This window comes from Leucoraja erinacea, chromosome 34 (assembly GCF_028641065.1).
Source record: "Leucoraja erinacea ecotype New England chromosome 34, Leri_hhj_1, whole genome shotgun sequence".
In the NCBI taxonomy this organism is placed as follows: domain Eukaryota; kingdom Metazoa; phylum Chordata; class Chondrichthyes; order Rajiformes; family Rajidae; genus Leucoraja; species Leucoraja erinaceus.
The window spans coordinates 12,390,621-12,411,314 of record NC_073410.1 but is presented as its reverse complement, the minus strand read 5'-3'; the positions used below and the strand labels follow the sequence as shown (position 1 = coordinate 12,411,314).

Below are 20,694 nucleotides of genomic sequence, written 5' to 3'. Positions count from 1 at the left end.
CTGCTGGGGTCCCTGGATGGAACTGAGAAGGGAGGTTTAGGTTCAGGTGTTTACAGCTGTACTTGGGTTGGGAGAGGAGGGATGAGTGCATTAAGGAGTTGTGGAAGGAGTGGTCTGAAAGCATTATAAAGTAACATAATGAACATGGTAAATGATATGCCAACAATGCCAGATGTTGGAATCTGGAGTAAAAAAAACTTCTGGAACCCAACTCAGTGTGTTGTGCAGTATCAGTAGAGAAAAGAATTGGTATAATTTCAGGTGAAGATCCCCGCATTCCTCCAGAAATTTTGTTTTTTTGCCAAGAATACCAAAATATCTTGGCTGCATAATATAAGCTTGCAGTCAAATTTCATCTGATAATGGTTCCTGTGAAGTAGTTTATTGTGTTAAGAGCTTGATTTAACTGCTAATAGATAATGCTGATAATAAACTACACACCAGGCAGCATATTTAGGTTGGAAAACAAAAGGTCATTAAGTTTCCTTCAATTGCCCAGATGAGCATGAGAGGAGCTTAGCATATAAATAAGTTACATCTACATAAGAATTTCACGATTCTCCACGCTATGCCACATAATCATGATTAGGCTTTCCTGATCTTCTCATTGCCTGCCCTATAGTCCTTGATAGCTTAGCCAAATAAATATTCAAACCATCTGGTTTCGAGTCTGATTAGTTATGAGCCAATTTCAAAGTGCCAAATGCTCAAGAGGAATTACAGCCTTAATTCCTGCTAAGTTATTAATTTAATATTTCAATTCTCTAATTTTACCGTTGCAGATCAAATCCAAGACAGTACTTATTTGCTGTCCACAATCCTGCACACGGTTGTATCTAAGACTGGCCCATTCCTTTTTTTTTTTAATTCTTTGCCTGTATTATTGTAAAACTCTTTGTGGTGTTCAGTGATCATGAAAGGAAACATAAGGATACGAGTAATAGAAGCAGGAGTCAACAATTTGTTCCTTGTGTCTGATTAGTTTATTTTATTATTGCCATGTGTACAGTGAAAATATTGCAATTGATTTTTAACTACCAATGCAACCAATTTGATATCCCCAGAAATCTATTGATCTTCAGACAGCGACCCTCTGCCCTCTTGGGAAAGAATTCCAATGATTCACTATTCTTCTGGTAAAGAACGGAAAATTTGCAACAATGTACGATCAAGATGGGGTCTTTGTAAATTAAAGAATGGGGATTGTCACTAAAAAAGCTGGGGAACTCGAAGTTTTGTCAACAACAGTAAAGATTTAGCAAAGCTCAGGGAGATTTGTTTCAATGTCAATGAGGTTTGGGAATCTTGGCATTGTCAGGAGAATGCACAAGATAAACCACGTGGTTAAAGTGGGTGGGGAGGGGGTGGGTGGAATGTTGTTAAGTGAGCAAAGGGGAAAACAACACTCATGGTGAAAGGAAAAAAAATGCCTGCCAGGCCTCAATGTGTAAACCACTTATTGAACCATGCACTTCCTTCTATACGATAAAAACAGAAAGCGTTGGAAATGTTCAGCAAATCAGTGGCTAAAGGAACAGAAATAACGTTTCAGGTTAGCAAACCTTAGTCAGAAACCATGCCCAATCAGAGCTTCCCTCTCCCCAGTCTTTCCCTCCCCAACTCCATCAGCTACTTAAAACTGTTTTCTTTCCCAAACCTGAAACATTTTCAACTAAGATAAACACAAAATGCTGGAGTAACTCAGCATTACTCCAACATTTTGTGTTTGCATCTTCGCTGTATAACCAGCATATGCAGTTACTTCCTACTGTTTCGACTAATGCTGCCTGACCTACAGAGGGGTTCCGTATTTTCTGTTCTTATTTCAGATTTACAACATCTGCAGTCCGTTTGCTCCCCACCATTTTCATTATCTGCACAGACGACCGGTGCGAGGTCCCTACGGGTTGTTTTGGTTCATTGTCAACCTGTGTTTAAACAGTTATCCCCAGCGGACAGCAGCTATTTGACTGCGATGTCAGCACTAATAACGATTAGGCAAAAATGCTGGAGTAACTCGGCGGGAGAGGTAGCAACTCTGGAGAGAAGGAACGGGTGACCCGAAACGTAACCCATTCTCTCCAGGGATGCTGCCCGTTTCGCTGAGATACACAGCATTGTGTGCCTATCCTCCGTGTGCTTATCCTCTGCGCCGAAGGTAAGCATCTGCAGTTCCTTCCTACACGAGTAAGGAGTCATTTGGAACATGGCAAAGTCACCTTGGACTAATCTCTTCCTCACCTGGGGACAGCCACAGAAAGCTATTACCCGTTCCTTCCTACCCTCCTCCAAATTGACCCAGTGGCTGCATTTCGTTGGGTAAAAGTTTGGAGGATCGATTGTCAATAATGTTTAGTTAATGGAGGAGGAGGGGAGTGTAGATTGAGACAAGTTGGTCTGTGTTTTGAATGGGCACTTCCGCTTCCGGCTGCAGGTTGCTCATGCAGCCGCCGCCTGTCAGGGATGCGCTGGCGGCCAGCGCTGAACGAACCTGAGCGCTCGGTCTCGATCCTGCCTCCCCTCAACCCGTGTTAGAGTCGTTATCTGCTGGCACTGACAGGGGGGGGTGGAAGGAAGACGTGGTTGTGCAGCAGACGACATTTTTATCCCTTCTTCCCCCCCTCCTCCCGTTTACCTCACGACGCGATGAAGAAGCTTTTCGACGCTCGCAGGGAAGGCGCGGCCGCGGCGGCGGCGGGGGGAGCCGGCGGCCAGTCCGGGAACGCCGGCGGCTGGTCGTCCTTCCAGGGGAAGGTGTACACGGTGGGCCGCTACCAGGTGACGGTGGAGGAGTTGATCGCCGAAGGTAAGCGGCGGGCGCCCGGGGGAGCGGGAAGCCGCCTGTCCGCCGGTGGCCGTTACACGGGCGGCGCGAGGCGGGGTTTGAACCCGCGCGGCGTTCCACGAGCGGCGGGGTCTTCAGGCGTTGCCATGGGGGACGGCGCCGCGCGAGCACCGGTGCCGCCGCTCCACATCCACATCCACTCCCTGCTGCAAACGACGCTCCCTCCCGATGACTTACACAAGCAATGCCACAAATTGACTTTAAATTCCCCTTCCCACCCAAACCACCCCCTCCCCTGCAACCGCAGGAGATGCAGCCTCTATATCTCCTCCATCCAAAGTACCCCAACTGTCTTTTCAGGTTAGGTCGAGGTTCACTTGCACCTCCTCCAACCTCAGTCTGAAGAAGGGTTTCGGCCCGAAACGTTGCCTATTTCCTTCGCTCCATAGATGCTGCTGCACCCGCTGAGTTTCTCCAGCTTTTTTGTGTAACCTCCAACCTCGTATACCATTTGCAGTTTAATGTTACAGTTAAATTTATTGTCATATGCACGCACCGAGGTACAGTGAAAACCTTTTTGTTTAAGAAGGTACTGCAGATGCTGGAAAATCGAAGACAGACAAAAATGCTGGAGAAACTCAGCGGGTGCAGCAGCATCTATGGAGCGAAGGAAATAGGCAACCCTTCTTAGGGTTTCGGCCCGAAACGTTGCCTATTTCCTTAGCTCCAGAAATGCTGCTGCACCCGCTGAGTTTCTCCAGCATTTTTGTCTACCAGTGAAAAGCTTTTGTTGTGTGCTATCCAGTCAGCAGAACGACAATATATGATTACAATCGAGCCATTTACAATGTATAAGATACATGGTAAGGGGATAAAGTTCAGTGCAAGGTAAAGCCAGCAAAGTCCGATCAAGGATAGTCCAAGGGTCACCAAAGAGGTCGATAGTAGTTTAGCACTGCTCGCTGGTTGTTTAGATGTGGACTCTTAAACATTGGCGAGACCAAAAGTAGACTAGGCGATCGTTTCGCTTAACACCTTCGCTCAGTCTGCCTGGGTTTACCTAATCTCCCAGTTGCTAAACAGTTTAACTCCATTTCAATCTGACCTGTTCTGTGCCTCCAGTGTCAGAGTCAGGCCACACGCGAATTAGAGGAACACCCATCTCATATTTTGCTTGGGCAGCTTACAACCCAGTGGTATAAACATTGAAGATAGATGCAAAATGTTGGAGTGACTCAGCGGGACAGGCAGCATCCCTGGAGCGAAGAAATGAGTGACATTTCGGGTCTGAAAAAGGGTCTCGACCTGAAACGTTACCTGTTCCTTATCTCCAGATATGCTGCTTATTCTGCTGAGCTGCACCAACATTTTGTGTCTATCCTTGGTGTAAATCAGCATCTGAAATTCCTTAGGTGACGTTTCGGGTCGAGACCCTTCTTCAAACCAGCATCTGAAGTTCCTTCTTTCACATTTTTTTCTGCAGTTCCTTCCTACATAGTATGAATATTGATTTCTCTAACTTCAAATAACACTTGCATTCCCTTTCTCTCCACCCCCACCCTAGTCGTACTAGTTTCACTGTCATCCTGCTGAGTTTCATAGTCGGTATAACTCTTTACCACCTCGCTCACAGCCAGTAATGGACTGTTTCATTGAACATTGTTACTTTTTTGCATATCTTTCATTCATTTGTTCTATATCTCTCCACATGACTGTCGAAATCTCTCGTTTCCCTTTCACCTGACTCTCAGACTGAAGAAGGGTCTCTATCTGAGACATCACTTATTCCTTTTCTCCAGAGATGCTGCCTGACCCACTGAGTTACTTCAGCTTTTTGTGTGTATCTTTGCCACAAATTGACAATTGCACAGACCAGAGCATGCTATTTAATAACAAAACACAAATACAAAGTTATTGGGTAACCTGGTCGAGGTCATTTGAAGGATGGAGGAGCAGAGAAAATGTTCTTTCTTGGTGGGGCAGTTGAGGTCTACATCTGGAGGCAATATAATTCCTGTTAACGTTCTTTTACATCGTGAAATTTGTTACCATAAGCAGCAGTTGAAGGTAGATGGAGAAAGGAGGATTTGTCAGGGCAAGCCCCGTTTTGTCTGTTTCAGTGATGTGGAATTTAATGTGGAACTTCATTAAAATTGTGCATTAACATTATGCATATGATATGCCTGCCTTCATCGATTGGAGCAATTGTATGAGAGTCAGGAAGTCATGTTGCAGACTTATAGGTTGCATATGGAGTATTGTGTGCAGTTCTGGTTGCCCCATTACAGGAAGGACGTCGGAGCTTTGGAGAGTATGCAGAAACGTTTTACCAGAATCTGCCTGGATTAGAATATATTAGCTACAGGGAGAGAATGAACAAACTGTTTTCTCTGAAAAGTTGAAAGTTGAGGGGACACCTGATAGAATTGTATAAAAATTATATGAGGTATAGATAGGATAGACAATCACAATCATTTTCCCAGGATGGAAATGTCAAGGACTCGAAGACACAGCTTTAAGGTGAGAGGGGTAAAGTTAAAAGGATATAGTCTTTTAGATAGGGAATACTGGGAGCCTGGAACATGCTGCTGGGGGTGGGTGATGGTGGAAGTAGATATGATAGCGGCATATCTAGAGTTTTTTAGATTAGATAGGCACATAAATAAATGTGCAGGAATTGGAGGGATGTGGATCAAGTGCAAGCAGAGGAGATTAGGTTAGATTGGCATTATGTTTGGCATGAACACTGTGGCCTGAAGTGCCTGATCCTCTTCTGTTTTAAGACATTTCCATTTTCTAAACTTGGAATTCCTGAAGCAATCTTCCTTAATACTTAATGATAATGCTATTTTCAAAGATTTATTTTTGTTCTTTACTGTCACCAGCAAACTGTATTTATTGGTAAAAGTCAAACCAGCTGTGCAGTTTTATTTTTCAATAAAGGTAATATCAATAAATTCATTGGGGAGCAATCCATACTTAAAAAAAAGTGCATGCTGGCAGTCTTAAAGCAATGATTGGAAATGCTCAGCCTGACATGTTTTTGACTGAAGTTGACATTTTAACCATTTGTTTTCCTCTTCGGTGTTTTTCTTTTGTTTACTTGATGCTTCACTGATTGGCATTTTTGTGTAGTTGTCACAAAAAAAAGTTAAAACCAAGAAGGGCACAAAGTGGTGCCGGAACACAGCAGGTCAGGCAGCATCTTGGTAAACGGGGATAGGTGATATTTCGGGTCGAAAATGAGACATTTTTGATGTGAGGGGAGTCGAAGGAGTTGTTGAGGGTGAGGACGAGTTCTGCCAGGCAGGGGAGAGTGTTAGTAGAGGGGAATTGATTGGATCATTGGTGAAAGAAATGGAGGTTCTTGAGTCTCCAAATTTGAGGAAGGACAATCTTGCTATTGAGGGAGTGTAGCGTAGGTTCACAAGGTTAATTCCTGGGTTGACAGGATTGTCATATGTTGATCCTGTATAGTTGGGCCTGTATACTCTGGAATTTAGAAGGATGAGATCTTATTGAAACATACAAGATTATTAAGGGTTTGGAGATGCTAGAAGCAGAAAACGTGGTCCTGATGTTGGTGGAGTCCAGAACCAGGGACCACAGTTTAAGAATAAGGAGTAAGCCATTTAGAATGGAGATGAGGAAAAACCTTTTCTGTGAATCTGTGGAATTCTCTGCCTCAGAAGGCAATGGAGGCCAATTCTCTGGATTTTCAAGAGAGAGTTATATAGAGCTTTTAAAGATAGCAGAGTCAGGGGATATGATGAGAAGGCAGGAACGGAGTACTGATTGTGGATGATCAGCCATGATCATATAGAATGCCTGTACTGGCTCGAAGGTCCGAATGACCTACTCCTGCACCTCTTGTCTATTGTGGAGGCGATGTAAGAAAAGCTCTGCATCATAGCGAGTCAGAACTAAGGGGCTGGGTAAAATATGTTTTTTTCCTGAATTTAGAATTGTTGGAATCTGAAATCTGGGGATAGCACTTTGACCTGGAGCAACATCATTTTCATGTTATTGACTTTCTTGATATTCTATTTGAGGATTTTTGGGGGAATAACTAATTATGTACATTCTAATAAATTAAAAATCAGTTCACATTTTCCTCATCCTACTTGGGGCTCAGCTATTTTTTAATATTTTTTAATTTACTTGGTTAAATTCTTTGGATGTAATTAAATTGTATTACTTACGGTAATCTCACAAGTATGAGAACAAAACTAGCAAGTAAATGAAAAACATATTCATTTAGCCATTGCAGCAGACTGTTATCTGCTTATGAATATTCAGTTATCAGATCAGTCTCTTGGTTCAACATGGATCTTGTTGAAATATCAGACCTTTGCTTGTTGCATTTAACTTGTATTGCTGCTGTTAAAGGCATTCTTTTCTGTTGGGCTATTTAGAAACACCTTAAAGTAGTTCTATCCAGGATGCATTAGAATAACGTAAACAACCATCACTTTCTTGCCAATTGTAGGTCGAATGCTCAGTGCTACACGACTAAGTGATTGTCTTTGTACATTTGAGCCTTTGCCAAGAAGAGATAACAATTGTTTTGGATTTAAACAACAGTTTGTTGCAGTTGTTGCAGTGAAATTTTGTTTCATTGCTTCCTGTCAGGCAGGCAAGAAAACAATACTAGATAGGGAAGGTCAGTGAATTATCTTGGAGGTACCCCCTCTCAGAAGAAGGTCCCATTTCTACATCTAGTAATGTGCTAGTGGGTACAGGACAAGAGTGAAGATTGCACTTTGTTTATAAGAAGGGTAAAGGGGCTGTCCCACTGTGGCGACCTAATCCGCGAATTCAGAAGAGTGTCTTTGACCTTCAAGCTGGAGGGCACTCGCCTGAAAAATCTGGAGCTGGATTGACCGTCAGCGATGACACCGCGAGCTGGACCACACACGCACACGCACGTGCGCACACACGCCGCACGCACACACAGTTATGGTAAGTTCTTTGGAGAGAGCGGGGAGAAGGAGTTGGGAGACTTTTAAGAAGTCAGACAACTTATAATAAAGTTTAGCGGGCATTTAACCTACCGGTCGGTTTTCCTTGGTCCTGAAAACTCCAATGAGCCAATTAAAATGCCCAGTCAGCGAAGAAGATTGCTCACGGCTGCACTCGACTGCCTGTAACTACATAGTGACCCCACTCCACTGCACAACAAGTTAAAAAGAACCATGCCGACCAATCTTTACTCGCGGAAAAATTTTCAACATGCTGAAAAAATTTCCACGACCTAGCTGAGGCCGCGAGTATTCGGGAACTTCCCTCTAGCATGAAGGAGATTTCCAGTGACCTCATAGGACCTCCGAGGACCACGTGTCGACCATGCTGCGAGTTTGACTCGAGGGCAAAATCTTCTAAACTCGCAGATTAGGTCACTGCAGTGGGACAGGCAAGCTATGTGCCTATATTTTTTTTGTTCCAGCTATTGATCTTCCTGTTGATTAGTGTGTAAGGGAAATAAACAAGAACAAACAGTACCAAATACAGTATAGAAGAGCACATATACCTGAACAATGTTTTACAATTAACTTTTACATAAACAATGTAATATTACAAAATGTGTAGGAAAGAACTGCTGTTGCAGGTTTAAATCAAAGGTAGACACAAAATGCTGGAGTAACTCAGCGGGACAGGCAGCATCCTTCTCTCCAGAGATGCTGCTTGTCCCAATGAGTTACTCCAGCATTTTGTGTCTACCGCCCATTTAATATTACAAAGTGTATTTTGATGCGCTGACTTAATCTTTTTAATGATCAAAAGTATTTGGTGAGATTATATTGGTGAGTACTAACAATTTTAGTCCCTTTTTCATGGAGGGGGGAGATAGGTGATGATGCAGTTACCTGACTAACAATCCTTCCAGAGACCCGAGTTCAAATCTCACCATGGAAGCTATGACATTCAAATTCAATTAAAAGTGTGGAGTTTGTAACAACACTAGTCCAAGTTATGATGACCATAAAATCTATGATTGTTGGGGAAAACTCCATTGTTTACTATTGATCTTAAAGGGAGGATTTAATGATACTTTATAATGATACTTTATTGTCACTTTAATAAAGACTATTGTTACCTAGGTACAGTGAAATGCTTGGTTTTGCATATAGCCTGAGAAAATCATTAAGGGCCTGTCCCACTGTACAAGGTAATTGAAGAGGTAATTCAAGAGTTCTCCCGAGTTTTCCCCTGATTCGAACTCGGAGAATGTCCGTAGTGGGTCCGTAGGAGTTCGTGGATGTCTCGTAGCGGCTCGTACGAGTAAAAAGTAACAATTTTTTTCATCGCAAGTATTTTTTTACTCGTGGACATTTTTCAGTGTTGAAAAAACGCCACAAGTTTACCGAACTCTTGAATTACCTCGTACAGTGGGACAGGCGCTTTAGCAAACCTCACCTAGGCAGTACACAAGTGTAGCCACTTTTTAGTGCCGACAAAGTTACAAAAGTTCACCAAACTGGAAATCTCTCATTCTTGCGCATTGTGATCCATTTATACCTTCAGTATTGCTTAACCTCCATATCAAATTTCACAAAATTCCTTATTCATTCTTCTGTTCTCTCAATGTTGGCAACTTGAGTGATGTCAACATTGACCTTCCTGAACTTTCTTTCCACCTTAATTTCCACTTTAAATTTGGAAGGCTCACAAAGTTGTATGAAACTGTGAATTAAGTATCAATTGGATGTGGCTGTTATTTTAATTGTAAACCTTTCGTTAGACATCAGGCAACACAGACTTCAAATAATCATTCTATTTGTAAGCCAGGGTTATTCCTCTTATAATTTTCTGTTTCCAAACTCTGCACATTTTGGCTTAGCAGTACTATAAACAAACTGATATTTAACAACCTTATCAATTATTTTTCAAATTGAAAGCAATGATTTGAAATGTTTTGTTTCTATATAATTTAGCTCATCCAAACAGGCAATTGTCTCATTAAATGTGGTTGACTGTCAAAGTTAAATACAGACAAATGGGGAATTGTAGCTGCGTGGGGAGATATTCAAGTTGCCATGAAATCTTTAACAATTAAAATAATCTTATCTTCTTGGAATAGCTAATTACCACCAAAGAAGGACATTATTGCCATAGAGGGAGTGCAGAGACGGTTCACCAGACTGATTCCTGGGATGTCAGGACTGTCTTATGAAGAAAGACTGGATAGACTTGGTTTATACTCTCTAGAATTTAGAAGATTGAGAGGGGATCTTATAGAAACTTACAAAATTCTTAAGGGGTTGGACAGGCTAGATGCAGGAAGATTGTTCCCGATGTTAGGGAAGTCCAGGACAAGGGGTCACAGCTTAAGGATAAGGGGGAAATCCTTTAAAACCGAGATGAGAAGAACTTTTTTCACACAGAGAGTGGTGAATCTCTGGAACTCTCTGCCACAGAGGGTAGTTGAGGCCAGTTCATTGGCTATATTTAAGAGGGAGTTAGATGTGGCCCTTGTGGCTAAGGGGATCAGGGGGTATGGAGAAAAGGCAGGTACGGGATACTGAGTTGGATGATCAGCCATGATCATATTGAATGGCGGTGCAGGCTCGAAGGGCCGAATGGCCTACTCCTGCACCTAATTTCTATGTTTCTATGTTTGTAAATGTCATCAAACTTTAACTGATGACAACCTGCTGATCTGGTTGTTTTTGTTAGAGATGTTCTATGGGATGAAGGTTAACTTCCACTTCAGTTTGAAGAAGTGGAATATGCCTACGTGTCATTTTTAACATGGATGGCTCTTGTATATCATTTAACATGAGGACAGAGTGTAGTCTTGGTCCATTGACAAGGTGGTCATCAGTTCAAGATAAATCATCCTCTGGGAGCAGGAATGTTTCACTATGCAGTCATCATGGGTCTTGGATTACTTTGCTAGTGTCCCTGTCATTGTTTGAATTGTTTGACTCTCCCTGCTGGTGTTCTTATGAATCAGATTGTTCATTGCCTAGACTGCACGTGGAAGATTATATGAAGTATTATTCACCAAAATTATACAAAGGATAATGAGGCACTGGAAATGGCTGAAAAGTTTTACAAGAGTGATCCAAGTCCTGAGATCACATTTGTTGGGAAAGAATGAAGAGACCAGGTTTCTTCTAATAATAGATGCTGGAGGAGGTAATCCTAATCTGTTTCTTCATGCATCTATAATGATGTAATTAAGTAGTATTATTATCTTTTGATTTTACTTGGTGCAAGCTAGCATTTAAAGTACATTACAATTTACGTAATTGAAATTTGAGCAATGAATTGGTAACCTGAAATTTTGTTGTTGAATTTAAAGATCGCTTATGATATTGACAGCCGTATGTAAGAAAATATTGTTTTGATGCAGGTAATAGTTTTCAACTATGTAAGATGTTTACATTGATTTATATTTGAATCGAGCTTAGTAGCAATTATCTGATTCTAATTCATGAGGTGTACAGTAAGCAGTGTATAAACATAGTTAGATAAGCAAACATTGTCTATGGTTACTGAAACTGTTTACGGTGATCTTAAATTACCTAGTATTTTCAAAGGATAATTTGTTTCCCAGGAGCTGTATGATAGGGAACAAAGGGTGATTATTCATTTTCAATTGGGTTTATGATCTGCATCAAAGAGCATTATGCCAAGAGGTTTGTTTATCTGAAAATAACTATTTTAATATGTTTGATAGTGTTATATTTATCAACATTGCAACGTTGGCATCTGGTCTGTTTTTCATATAAATTTGAATGGTTTATTACCATTTTTAGGAAGAAGGCTTTCTGAAATTGGATTTTTTATAGAATTTTAAAGTGGATTATTACATAGTCTAGTGCAGAATCGAAGCAATTATGCAATGTTAAAGATGCTGCTTTCTTGTAAGATTAATCATACTTGTCTTATTCAGTTGTTAAGAATGGATAACATTTTAAGTAGGAGATTTGTTTTCAACCCGGCCAATATTATTTGATCACACCCACCAAAAAGCATGGTCCTTTAATATCATGACAAACTCAATAATCTACTAATGGTGCAAAATAAGTTTTCAAATATGTGACTATTAATATTCCTTTGTGTCCCCAGTGCAAATGATGGAAGTGAAATATTGCTATAACTTATTAGAGACTTCATTTAAAAGTATGAAGCCTTTTTAAATGTTTGAGCAACGCAAGTTGCTATATAACTGCAATTTCTCTGCATCTCTTTAATCCTTTGTGCTTTGGCAGGAATATGGGCTAATGTTACTACAACCTTCGAAGTATTTCTCACTTTGGAAAATAAAATAAAGTTCCGTTACTACTCGATGCCTTGCTGTATGAAACCCAGTTTTGAAATGATCCGTTGACCAGTATCCTAAATGGTTTACTAAGGATGTAATCAATTAAGCACTGTACAGTGTTTGAGCAATGTAAATTTCAATTCCAGTACCAGTCTGTTACATACACATTTATATATAAGGAAAATAATGCGTTATATTTCCAACTGTTCTTTTGCTATTTCTGGCATACTTTAGTATAATGCAATTTGTCCAAATAGGTAGTATATGTACCGTATGTTTGGGTATTTTGCATTTTGACTAATGCATGTACATAAATTACTTAAGATATCACCCTGGCCACTTAAATAGACTTCCTGAAAGCCATCATATCAGAAGCTTAACATTTTAAACAAAAGTTATATTCGCATTGAAATTAGGTAGATGCGATATCATCTCAAATTAATATGTAGCATGTATTTTGTAAGGGGTCTCTAAGTATTTGAATATTCCTTTTTGCTCCCATGCAAATGATGGAAGTGAAATATTACATCAGAAAGATGCAACATGCATTTTACAGAGATAACTATTACAGAAATGTTTTCACAGAAGCAGCTGATTTTTAGAAAAAGGTATGCTCGAGTAAATAATAACTGAAAATAAAGATGATACTTGGTATCTGAGGGAAAAATACTCAACATTTTGAATTGACCCGATGTTAAGTTGATGATTTAAAACATTGATACTGTTTCTCGGTCTACAGATAATGCTTGACATGAGCATATTCCGACATCTGCCCTTTTTTTTGCTTTACAATACTTTTGAGTAGCTGTAATTGCTCGAGTAGATTGAAACCATAATTTTCAGAATTGTAGAAAGCAGATGTGGGCAACCATAGATCAGTTCTGCTTTAGTGCTAGGCCAATTGCTAGTGAAGGTTAAAAAAACCTGATAAACACAATAATGTGGAATCAGAAGAAAGCAAGCTTTTTTTTGTTTAAATGGATGTTTAATCTTTGTTGTCATAAAATAACTTGGTTGCTTCTTTGTATCTAACTAATCATGGACCAACCAGGGTGTGTAACCCCCCCCCCCCCCCCTCCCCCCCCCCCCCCCCCCCATGCTATTCATTTGCTGTTTCAGTAGTACATTCGGTTCATGTGAAAATGATTGTTTGAACTATCTTGAGCTTTCAACTTCCCTTTTTAGGAAACCACAAGTTATGTTGGTAAACTTGTACATCTGTCCTCAACGATAACAGCACTTGGCCAGTTGAGTAATTTTCCTGCAGCACATAAATAAACCTTGTATCTTTTATAGATCTATGTAATTTTTCTGTTTTTTCACGTCCTGCCATTGAGACTCAGCGGGTAGGGTGGGGTGGTAAGTGGAGTTGATGCAGGATTTATCTGGTTGAAAGTAGGGGAGATGATTGCTGGACTGCTTGCTTTACTTTTGTTTTGGCATTAGCGGCTAGATATGTATTACTGGTGGACTACTCGTTGAGCTGTTCATCAAGCTCCATTGCACCACATGTCCAAATATTCGTACCTTCATGTTTTTGAACATTGGAATTTCCTGTAAATGTTCTTTCTTACTGCTTTCACCCTTAGCCACTGTAATGTGGTGAGTTCACAAAAAACATTTTCATTGAAATTGAAACCCACTTGGATAAGGGTACCTGCTCCTGCACATTGTCTTGCAAGTTACTGACCAATTTCTCAGTTGAGTCACAATAGAAAAAAAAATGGCACCATACTGTGGTGACATTTGCAAGCATCACAGCAGGACAGGATCACAAACAACAGTTCTGAACTTCTATGGATTAAAGAAACAGCACAAATAGTCTATTTAAATGGATTAGTGAGTTAACGATTTTTCAATGGCAATGGAGTTACCGACTCTAAAGGTATCGGTTGAGGACTTGAGAGAAAGGATGTTTTACCAAAGGGAGATGAGGGATGTCGTGTGCTCTTTCACAGAGACATAGCTCCCTAGATTCTGCCCCAGCTCTCTAGACTCTGCCCACCAACCTGAAGGTTTCTCCATTCATCCTATTAATGAATTGAGGTATCAGTGAAAAGGGGAGGCATCTGTCTCCTGGGCAGGGGCGGAAAACCCGGGGGGGGGGCCAGAGGGGACACGTCCCCCCCCCATGTTTTGAGAAGTGGAGGACATCCCCCCACAAGTTTTGGTGATCCCGATTTTAAAATCTCCGCTTTTAGCGCTGGATTGAGCCTCCGAAGCCTCGCGCGTGTGTGAGTGTGTGCATGCGCGCGGGGCCGCCAAAAAATTGTGTCCCCCGTCCCCTCCATGTTTTGATAGCAAGTTCTGCTCTTGCTCCTGGGGAAACCCCTGGTAGTGCTCAGATGCAGCGGTCATGTCCAACTCCTGCTCATGTCCAACGTCCCTTTTACCTCCTGAGGGAATTCATCTCCATCATCTTGACCGCAGTCTACATCCGGCCTCAAGGAAATGTTCATCTAGTACTGGAGAAACTGCACGTCGTAGTGAACAAATTTCAGATGGCATACCCTGATGCCTTTACCATCATATCTGGGGATTTCAAGACCAATTGAAGCAATCGCTTCCAAACTACCACCAGCACGTTTCCTGTACACCAGAGGATTAAAAACACCTGACCACTGCTATTCCACCAAAGATACCTACTGCCACATCCCTTTCCCTCTCTTTGGGAAATCAGACAGCCTGGTTGTGCTGCTTCTTCCTGCATTTAGGAAGCAACTGAAGAGTGCACTCCAGTGGCGAACACTGCACATAACACAGGGAGGCAGCGGAATGAATCTGTGATTGCTTGAAGTCAGTAGAGGGTGATGTTCAAGGACTCAGCAATGGATCTGAACAAATACACCACGGTTAAGGAAATGTGTGGAGGAATGTTCACCAACCAGAAGCCTTGGATAAACCAGGTGATTGTTTCACAAACTTCTGAGGACTAATATTTGGGCATTCAAGTCTAGAAACGTAGTCAGTATGTCAGTAATACCAATTAGAGTAAGGTGACTAGCCTCAGTGAGTGCAAGCTGGTGGCAGTAGCATCCTTGGTGAAGTGCTTTGATAGGTTGATTATGGTGCATATCAGCTCCTAGCTTAGCAAGAACCTACACTCGTTACAATTTGCCTGTCACCACAATTGATCAACAGGGTAGCAATCTCACTGGCTCCATTTTGCACTGGACCACTTGGACAATAGGAACACATAGGCTATCATCCAACCAAACTTATTACCAAGCTCAAGGAACTGGGTATCTGCACATACCCATGCTACTGTATTCTTGACTTCCTCATCAACAGACCATAATCGGTGCAAATTGGCAACAACACTTCCTCCTTGATAACCATCAGTATAAGGGCACCTTGAGTTTGTGTGCTCAGTTCTCAGCATTACTCACTCTATAGCAATGACTGTAACTGGACATTGTTCCAATTGGATCTTTAAATTCGCTGACGACACCACTATTGTTGGACGTATTATGCGTAATGATGAGTCTCAGTATAGGAGAGCGATCGAGTTTTTGGTGCCAGAACAACAAACTTCCTCACAATGTATGTAAGAAAAAGGAGCTTGTGGTTGACTTTAGCAGAGGGAGTAAAGATCCATGATCCTGTGTTAATCGATGGTTTGGTGGTAGAGAGAGGATCAATAACTTCAGGCGAGCGTATGTCTGAAAATCTTTCCTGGGCCCAGCACAGTGGTGAACTCGTAAGGAAACCCCATCAAAATCTCTACTTCCTTAGAAGATTGAGGAGATTTGGTATGCTGATAAATACCTTCTTGAACTTCTGTAGGTGAAAGGCTGAGAACTTATTGAATAGTTGCATCAAGGCCTTGTTTAGCAATTCAAAGCCCAGGAATGAAGGCAATTACAAAAGGTGGCGGACATCACCCAGTCTAACATGGGTACTGATCTCCCCACCATCGATGGGATCTCTAGGAGGTGCTGACTCAAAAAGGCAGCCAGCTTCAAGGATCAACACCATCCTGGCTAAGCTCTCATTTCACCCCTGCCATTGGGATGATGGTATAGGAATTCAGAAGCTGTAATCTGTTCATATTCTTGACCTTGATATTTTGCATTCTCATGCTGTGTGAGTTTTTGTTGCTTGCATTTCTTTGAATCTTGCTAAGGAAGAAAATTTCTGAAATTGAGGCACTATCAGGCTCTTTGTTTTTAGTTTATATAGCACAACTGACCCATTGAAATTTAAAAAAAAATGCTCATGACTCCATTTGACGGTCTACATGGCCTGCTTTGTTTTGGGCTTCAATAAACTAACTGTTATGCCTCCAACAATGGAAATGCATACAACGATCGGCAATGGAGCTAATGTTTGGAGTGGATGGTTTATGGTTCGTGCAACACGCTTCATAAATCATTTTGTTTCATGCTGTACAGATTGCAACTAAAATATCTTAAATTATTGCTGGAACAAGTGATGTATGTTTATCAGTATGCTCGGTGCCACATTAGAATGGCAAGTGGGCAGTTTTCATACGTTTAAATTATTATATCTCTGCTATCTTTTGCACTAAGCTGATCTGGTGTGGACAGAGTCAATGGTGGGAAGTCTTGACAATTGAAGGACAAGAGCAGCATAGGAATATCGCCATCTATGGGTTCCTGTCCTGACTTGAAAATAGATTCTTCATTAGTTGGTTTAAATCCTGGAATTCTCTTAACTTATTTCAATGTTGGGATACCTTTACAACAACAGTTGCAGGTAGAGTTGCTGCCTTACAGTGCCAGAGAGCTGGGTTCTATCCCGACAACGAGAGCTGTCTGTACGGAGTTTGTACGTTCTTCCTGTGACCATGTGGGCTTTCTCTGGGTGCTCTGGTTTCCTCTCACACTCCAGAGATGTAGAGGTTTGTAGGTTAATTGGCTTCTGTAAATTGTTCCTAGTGTGTAGAATAATGCAAGTGTATGGGGTGATCGCTGGTTGGTGTGGACTCGGGGAGCCGAAAGGTCTATTTTAACACTATCTAAAGTCTAAAAGGGTTGAGTCACCATCTCCGAGTTAATTGGCTAAGGTCCATGGATGTATTGCCCTTGATGCCCACATTCTATAAAATATTTTAAATGTTGTTGTCCTATCTGGGCACATGACAATAAAACTCTCTTGACTTGTCATAAAATAAATGAAAGACCAGAAGATGCTGGATATACATAGCAAATTGGCAGATTCCGTGGAAATCTATAGCCATGTAGGGAACATTTTGGAATTTATCACCATCATGCATTAGTTTTGAAAGATTTCTATTCACTGAAGTTTCAAGTTATTGTCAAGACTCGTGTATCAAACAAATGCAGTATGCAATGAAGAAACATTTTCATGTTCTGAATTGTTCAAAGATTATATCTAATTCAAAGGATCATTGTATAGGTTGAAGAACATTATTAATGTGAAGCACAAGGCTCTCCTTGCTGTAATTATGCTTAAAATAGTATTTGTAGTAATTCATGTTCACAGGTGATATGTTGTGATAATAATCCAGTTCCAATTTAACTGGCATGGGTGATGTGCAGGTTTTGTTATACTTCCCTGAAAAATATTTCTATTTTTCACAGTTGATCACAAAGGTGAAATTTAATTAAAGTTGTTAGCAATGTTGAGCTACTTAATATCTTATCCCTTTTCCCCCATATGACACTTAGTGTTGAGAGTCTGGGACAGTAAATTAAAGGTAGACACAAAATGCTGAAGTAACTCAGCAGGACAGGCAGCATCTCTGGATAGAAGGAATGGGTAATGTTTTAGGCCTAGACCCTTCTTAAGCAGAAGAAGAGTGAAGAACGATCTCAACCAGCATCTGCAGTTCCTCCTCACACAACAAATTCAAGCATGACACAGACAATCAAATATGAGATTCTGGCAACCTGTTTGCATTGATAAAATTGAAAAATGCGATGTATCTACGAAATAAAAACATTGTATTCATTTTTGTTGTATTTGTAACATTTATTTTCTTCTTTTAGGTGGATTTGCTGTAGTGTTTTTAGCTAGGACGCCCAGTGGTGTAAGATGTGCTCTGAAACGAATGTATGTAAACAGTGAACATGACCTCCAAGTTTGTAAGCAGGAAAAAACAATATTTTATATGGTAGTTTAGGAAAAAACAATATTTTATATGGGAGTTTAGACTAAAGTACCAACCTGGCTTGTTAAAGTCTTTTATGCTTTGAATTTTATTGAATTTATTTATGTATGTTTTCAATGGAACTTTCTATCAATTAGATCTGACACTAACCTTTGTCCAAATTCAATGTTTGCTTCGGCCTAATCGTAAATCCACGTCTATTCAATTGCTGTCCCAACTTGCAAAAGACAATTGATAACTTCAGTAAGGTTGAAACCAAAATAAAGTATGGAGACAAATAACTTGATCACTTGAACAAGGATATATTTGCGTTAAGTTTTTCCATCATTATCTTTCCATTCAAAAGGAAAAATCCTGTCCTCATTTGATTGAAGTTCTGCAACTCACTGAAAATAGTTGTCATGTAGACTCTAATTGTCTATTGCCACAGACCTGCCAACGTGCAGAAAAAATTAAAACAATTTTTGCAAATAGTTAAGAAGAAAGCAAAGGAGAAGCAATTTGCCAAATATCTCACAATTAATTTAAATGAGCGTATCTCCTAGATCTTTACCTGTCCGTTTAAAATAACCTTTGTCCAAGCTGGTTTCCATATTGTTTGCCTTTTCTTTCTCATTGCCATAATCTTAAATCCACGTCTATTCAATTGCTGTCCAGAAAGGATGACAAAGTTAATTGCTTCAGTAAGGTTGAAACCAAAATAAAGTATGGAGACAAATAACTTGATCATAAACAAAGGTTAACTGGAACAAGGATATATTTGGCGTTAAGTTTTTCCATCATTATCTTTCCATTCAAAAGGAAAAATCCTGTCCTCATTTGATTGAAGTTCTGCAAATGTTTTCACTGAAAATAGTTTGTCGAAGGAAAAGTTTTTTAATCCAGCAATCCTGATTTAATTTGGGGGAAAATAATGTTGAAAGTTATGTAGAAAGCAGCAAATATAGTGTCACCATTCAAAAAGAAAGTGAGAGAAAATCTGAAAATAACAGCAAGCTCTCCTGACATCAGTACTAGTCAAAATATTAGAATTTAGATTTGAGGATGCAGTTACAGGCCATGTAGAAAATCATTAAACCAAGTCAATGCTGAAATAGTCTTTTTTGAGCATTATTAAAGGAGAACCAGTGGATTAATATTTGGATTCTCAAAAGCATTCAATAAGGTGCCATTCATGAGGTTGTTTCTCAAATTCATGCTGATTAGTTTGCGATATGATAACATCAATTAAAAATTGGTTGAAGATAGAGACTGATTAGCTTTGAAGAGGAATTTTCAAGATGACAATATGAAACTTGGAAGAATCTGGCGTGGTTGCTTTCATCAAACAGAGTTTAACAAGGTAGTTTCTGAGATAGTGGTCTGAATCATAGAATAGTAGGTAGGCCTTAAATCTGAGATGTGATGATATTTCTTTCCTCTGTTTGCTATTTTCTGCAACTGCGGTCTGGTTTCTCAAGTAACATGTTCTAGATAGAGATATGTTTTCCTTTGCCATAAAAGAAAATTGGGGATATGATGATATGCCAGAAGATTAAAGTTGGGTTGAAGCTAAGTTGTGATCTTATTACATTTTGGATAACTTCATGACTATGTGACCCGCTTTTGTTGTTGTTTCTTAAGTTCTACTCCATTCTGGAGTTTTAATTGCCTTTACTTTTTGTATTTCAGCAATGAGGGTTTTAGCTGTTCATTATATGAAATATGCCTAGCACTTTGGGGCCATGAGGATGTCTGTGTTTTTACAAGTTTACAGTTGATACGCATCATTCAGAATCAGCATAACTTGATGCAGTCCTTAATTTGAAGCAACAATTTGTATAACAATTCAGTTTCATTGGCAATGTGGGGTAAAAATGAGAGCACTGAGTATTCTGAGTTGGACTAGAATTTGTAGGTGAAGCTCAAATAATCTTCTTGATCTTTGGCTTTTAAAATATTGAAGAATTGTTTTGGCAATCGTTTGTTTTTGCATATGTGATTTAGGACAAATTGGGTTTCACATGACTCGGTGACCTTGTCAATCTTAATGTTCTTGATAGCAACGTGCCATAGAATATTAGCATTCCCCTTGCTGATCTCGCTATCCTCCATGTTCTTCTCCTTGGAGTATACTATTTAAGGCACACAAGCTGATTTCTGTTGAAGGAATATATCCAAACAATCAACTGTGACAATTCTCATTATATTGCACTTTAAATCCTTTGTTCATTTGCTGATAATTAAGGGAATAAATCCAGTAAAATGGGTTTGGTTTAAGTGCAAACAAATTAAATAGCAAATTAAGCTCTTGAGACTAACTCTTGAGACTGCGACTATTGCAGCAGCAACATATTCCACTTTTAAAATGCATATTTGAAAGAACAAGATATTTTATTTAATCTGCAGATAATGTCGCTCATTGACAAAAAGTTGAAAAAAGACATGATAGTTGCTACATGGTACAGTGGGAGCTTGTCAGTGACAAAGTCAATTCTGGAAAACGCCCTGAAGAAACTGCTCAAAAACAAGCAGCTTCTGTCCTAGATAATAGTGCTG

The 20,694-nt window shown here is 40.2% G+C and overlaps 1 protein-coding gene across 1 annotated transcript in view; it reads left to right on the top strand.

Annotated features, from left to right (window-relative positions):
- The first annotated feature begins 1,120 nt into the window (after window positions 1-1,120).
- Window positions 1,121-20,694, top strand: part of LOC129713002 (AP2-associated protein kinase 1-like) — a 57,877-nt gene continuing 38,303 nt past the window's right edge. Inside the window, 2 exon segments of the mRNA XM_055661844.1 lie at window positions 1,121-2,806; window positions 18,035-18,159. Coding sequence (XP_055517819.1) covers window positions 2,647-2,806; window positions 18,035-18,159 — 285 coding nt within the window. The 5' untranslated portion in view covers window positions 1,121-2,646.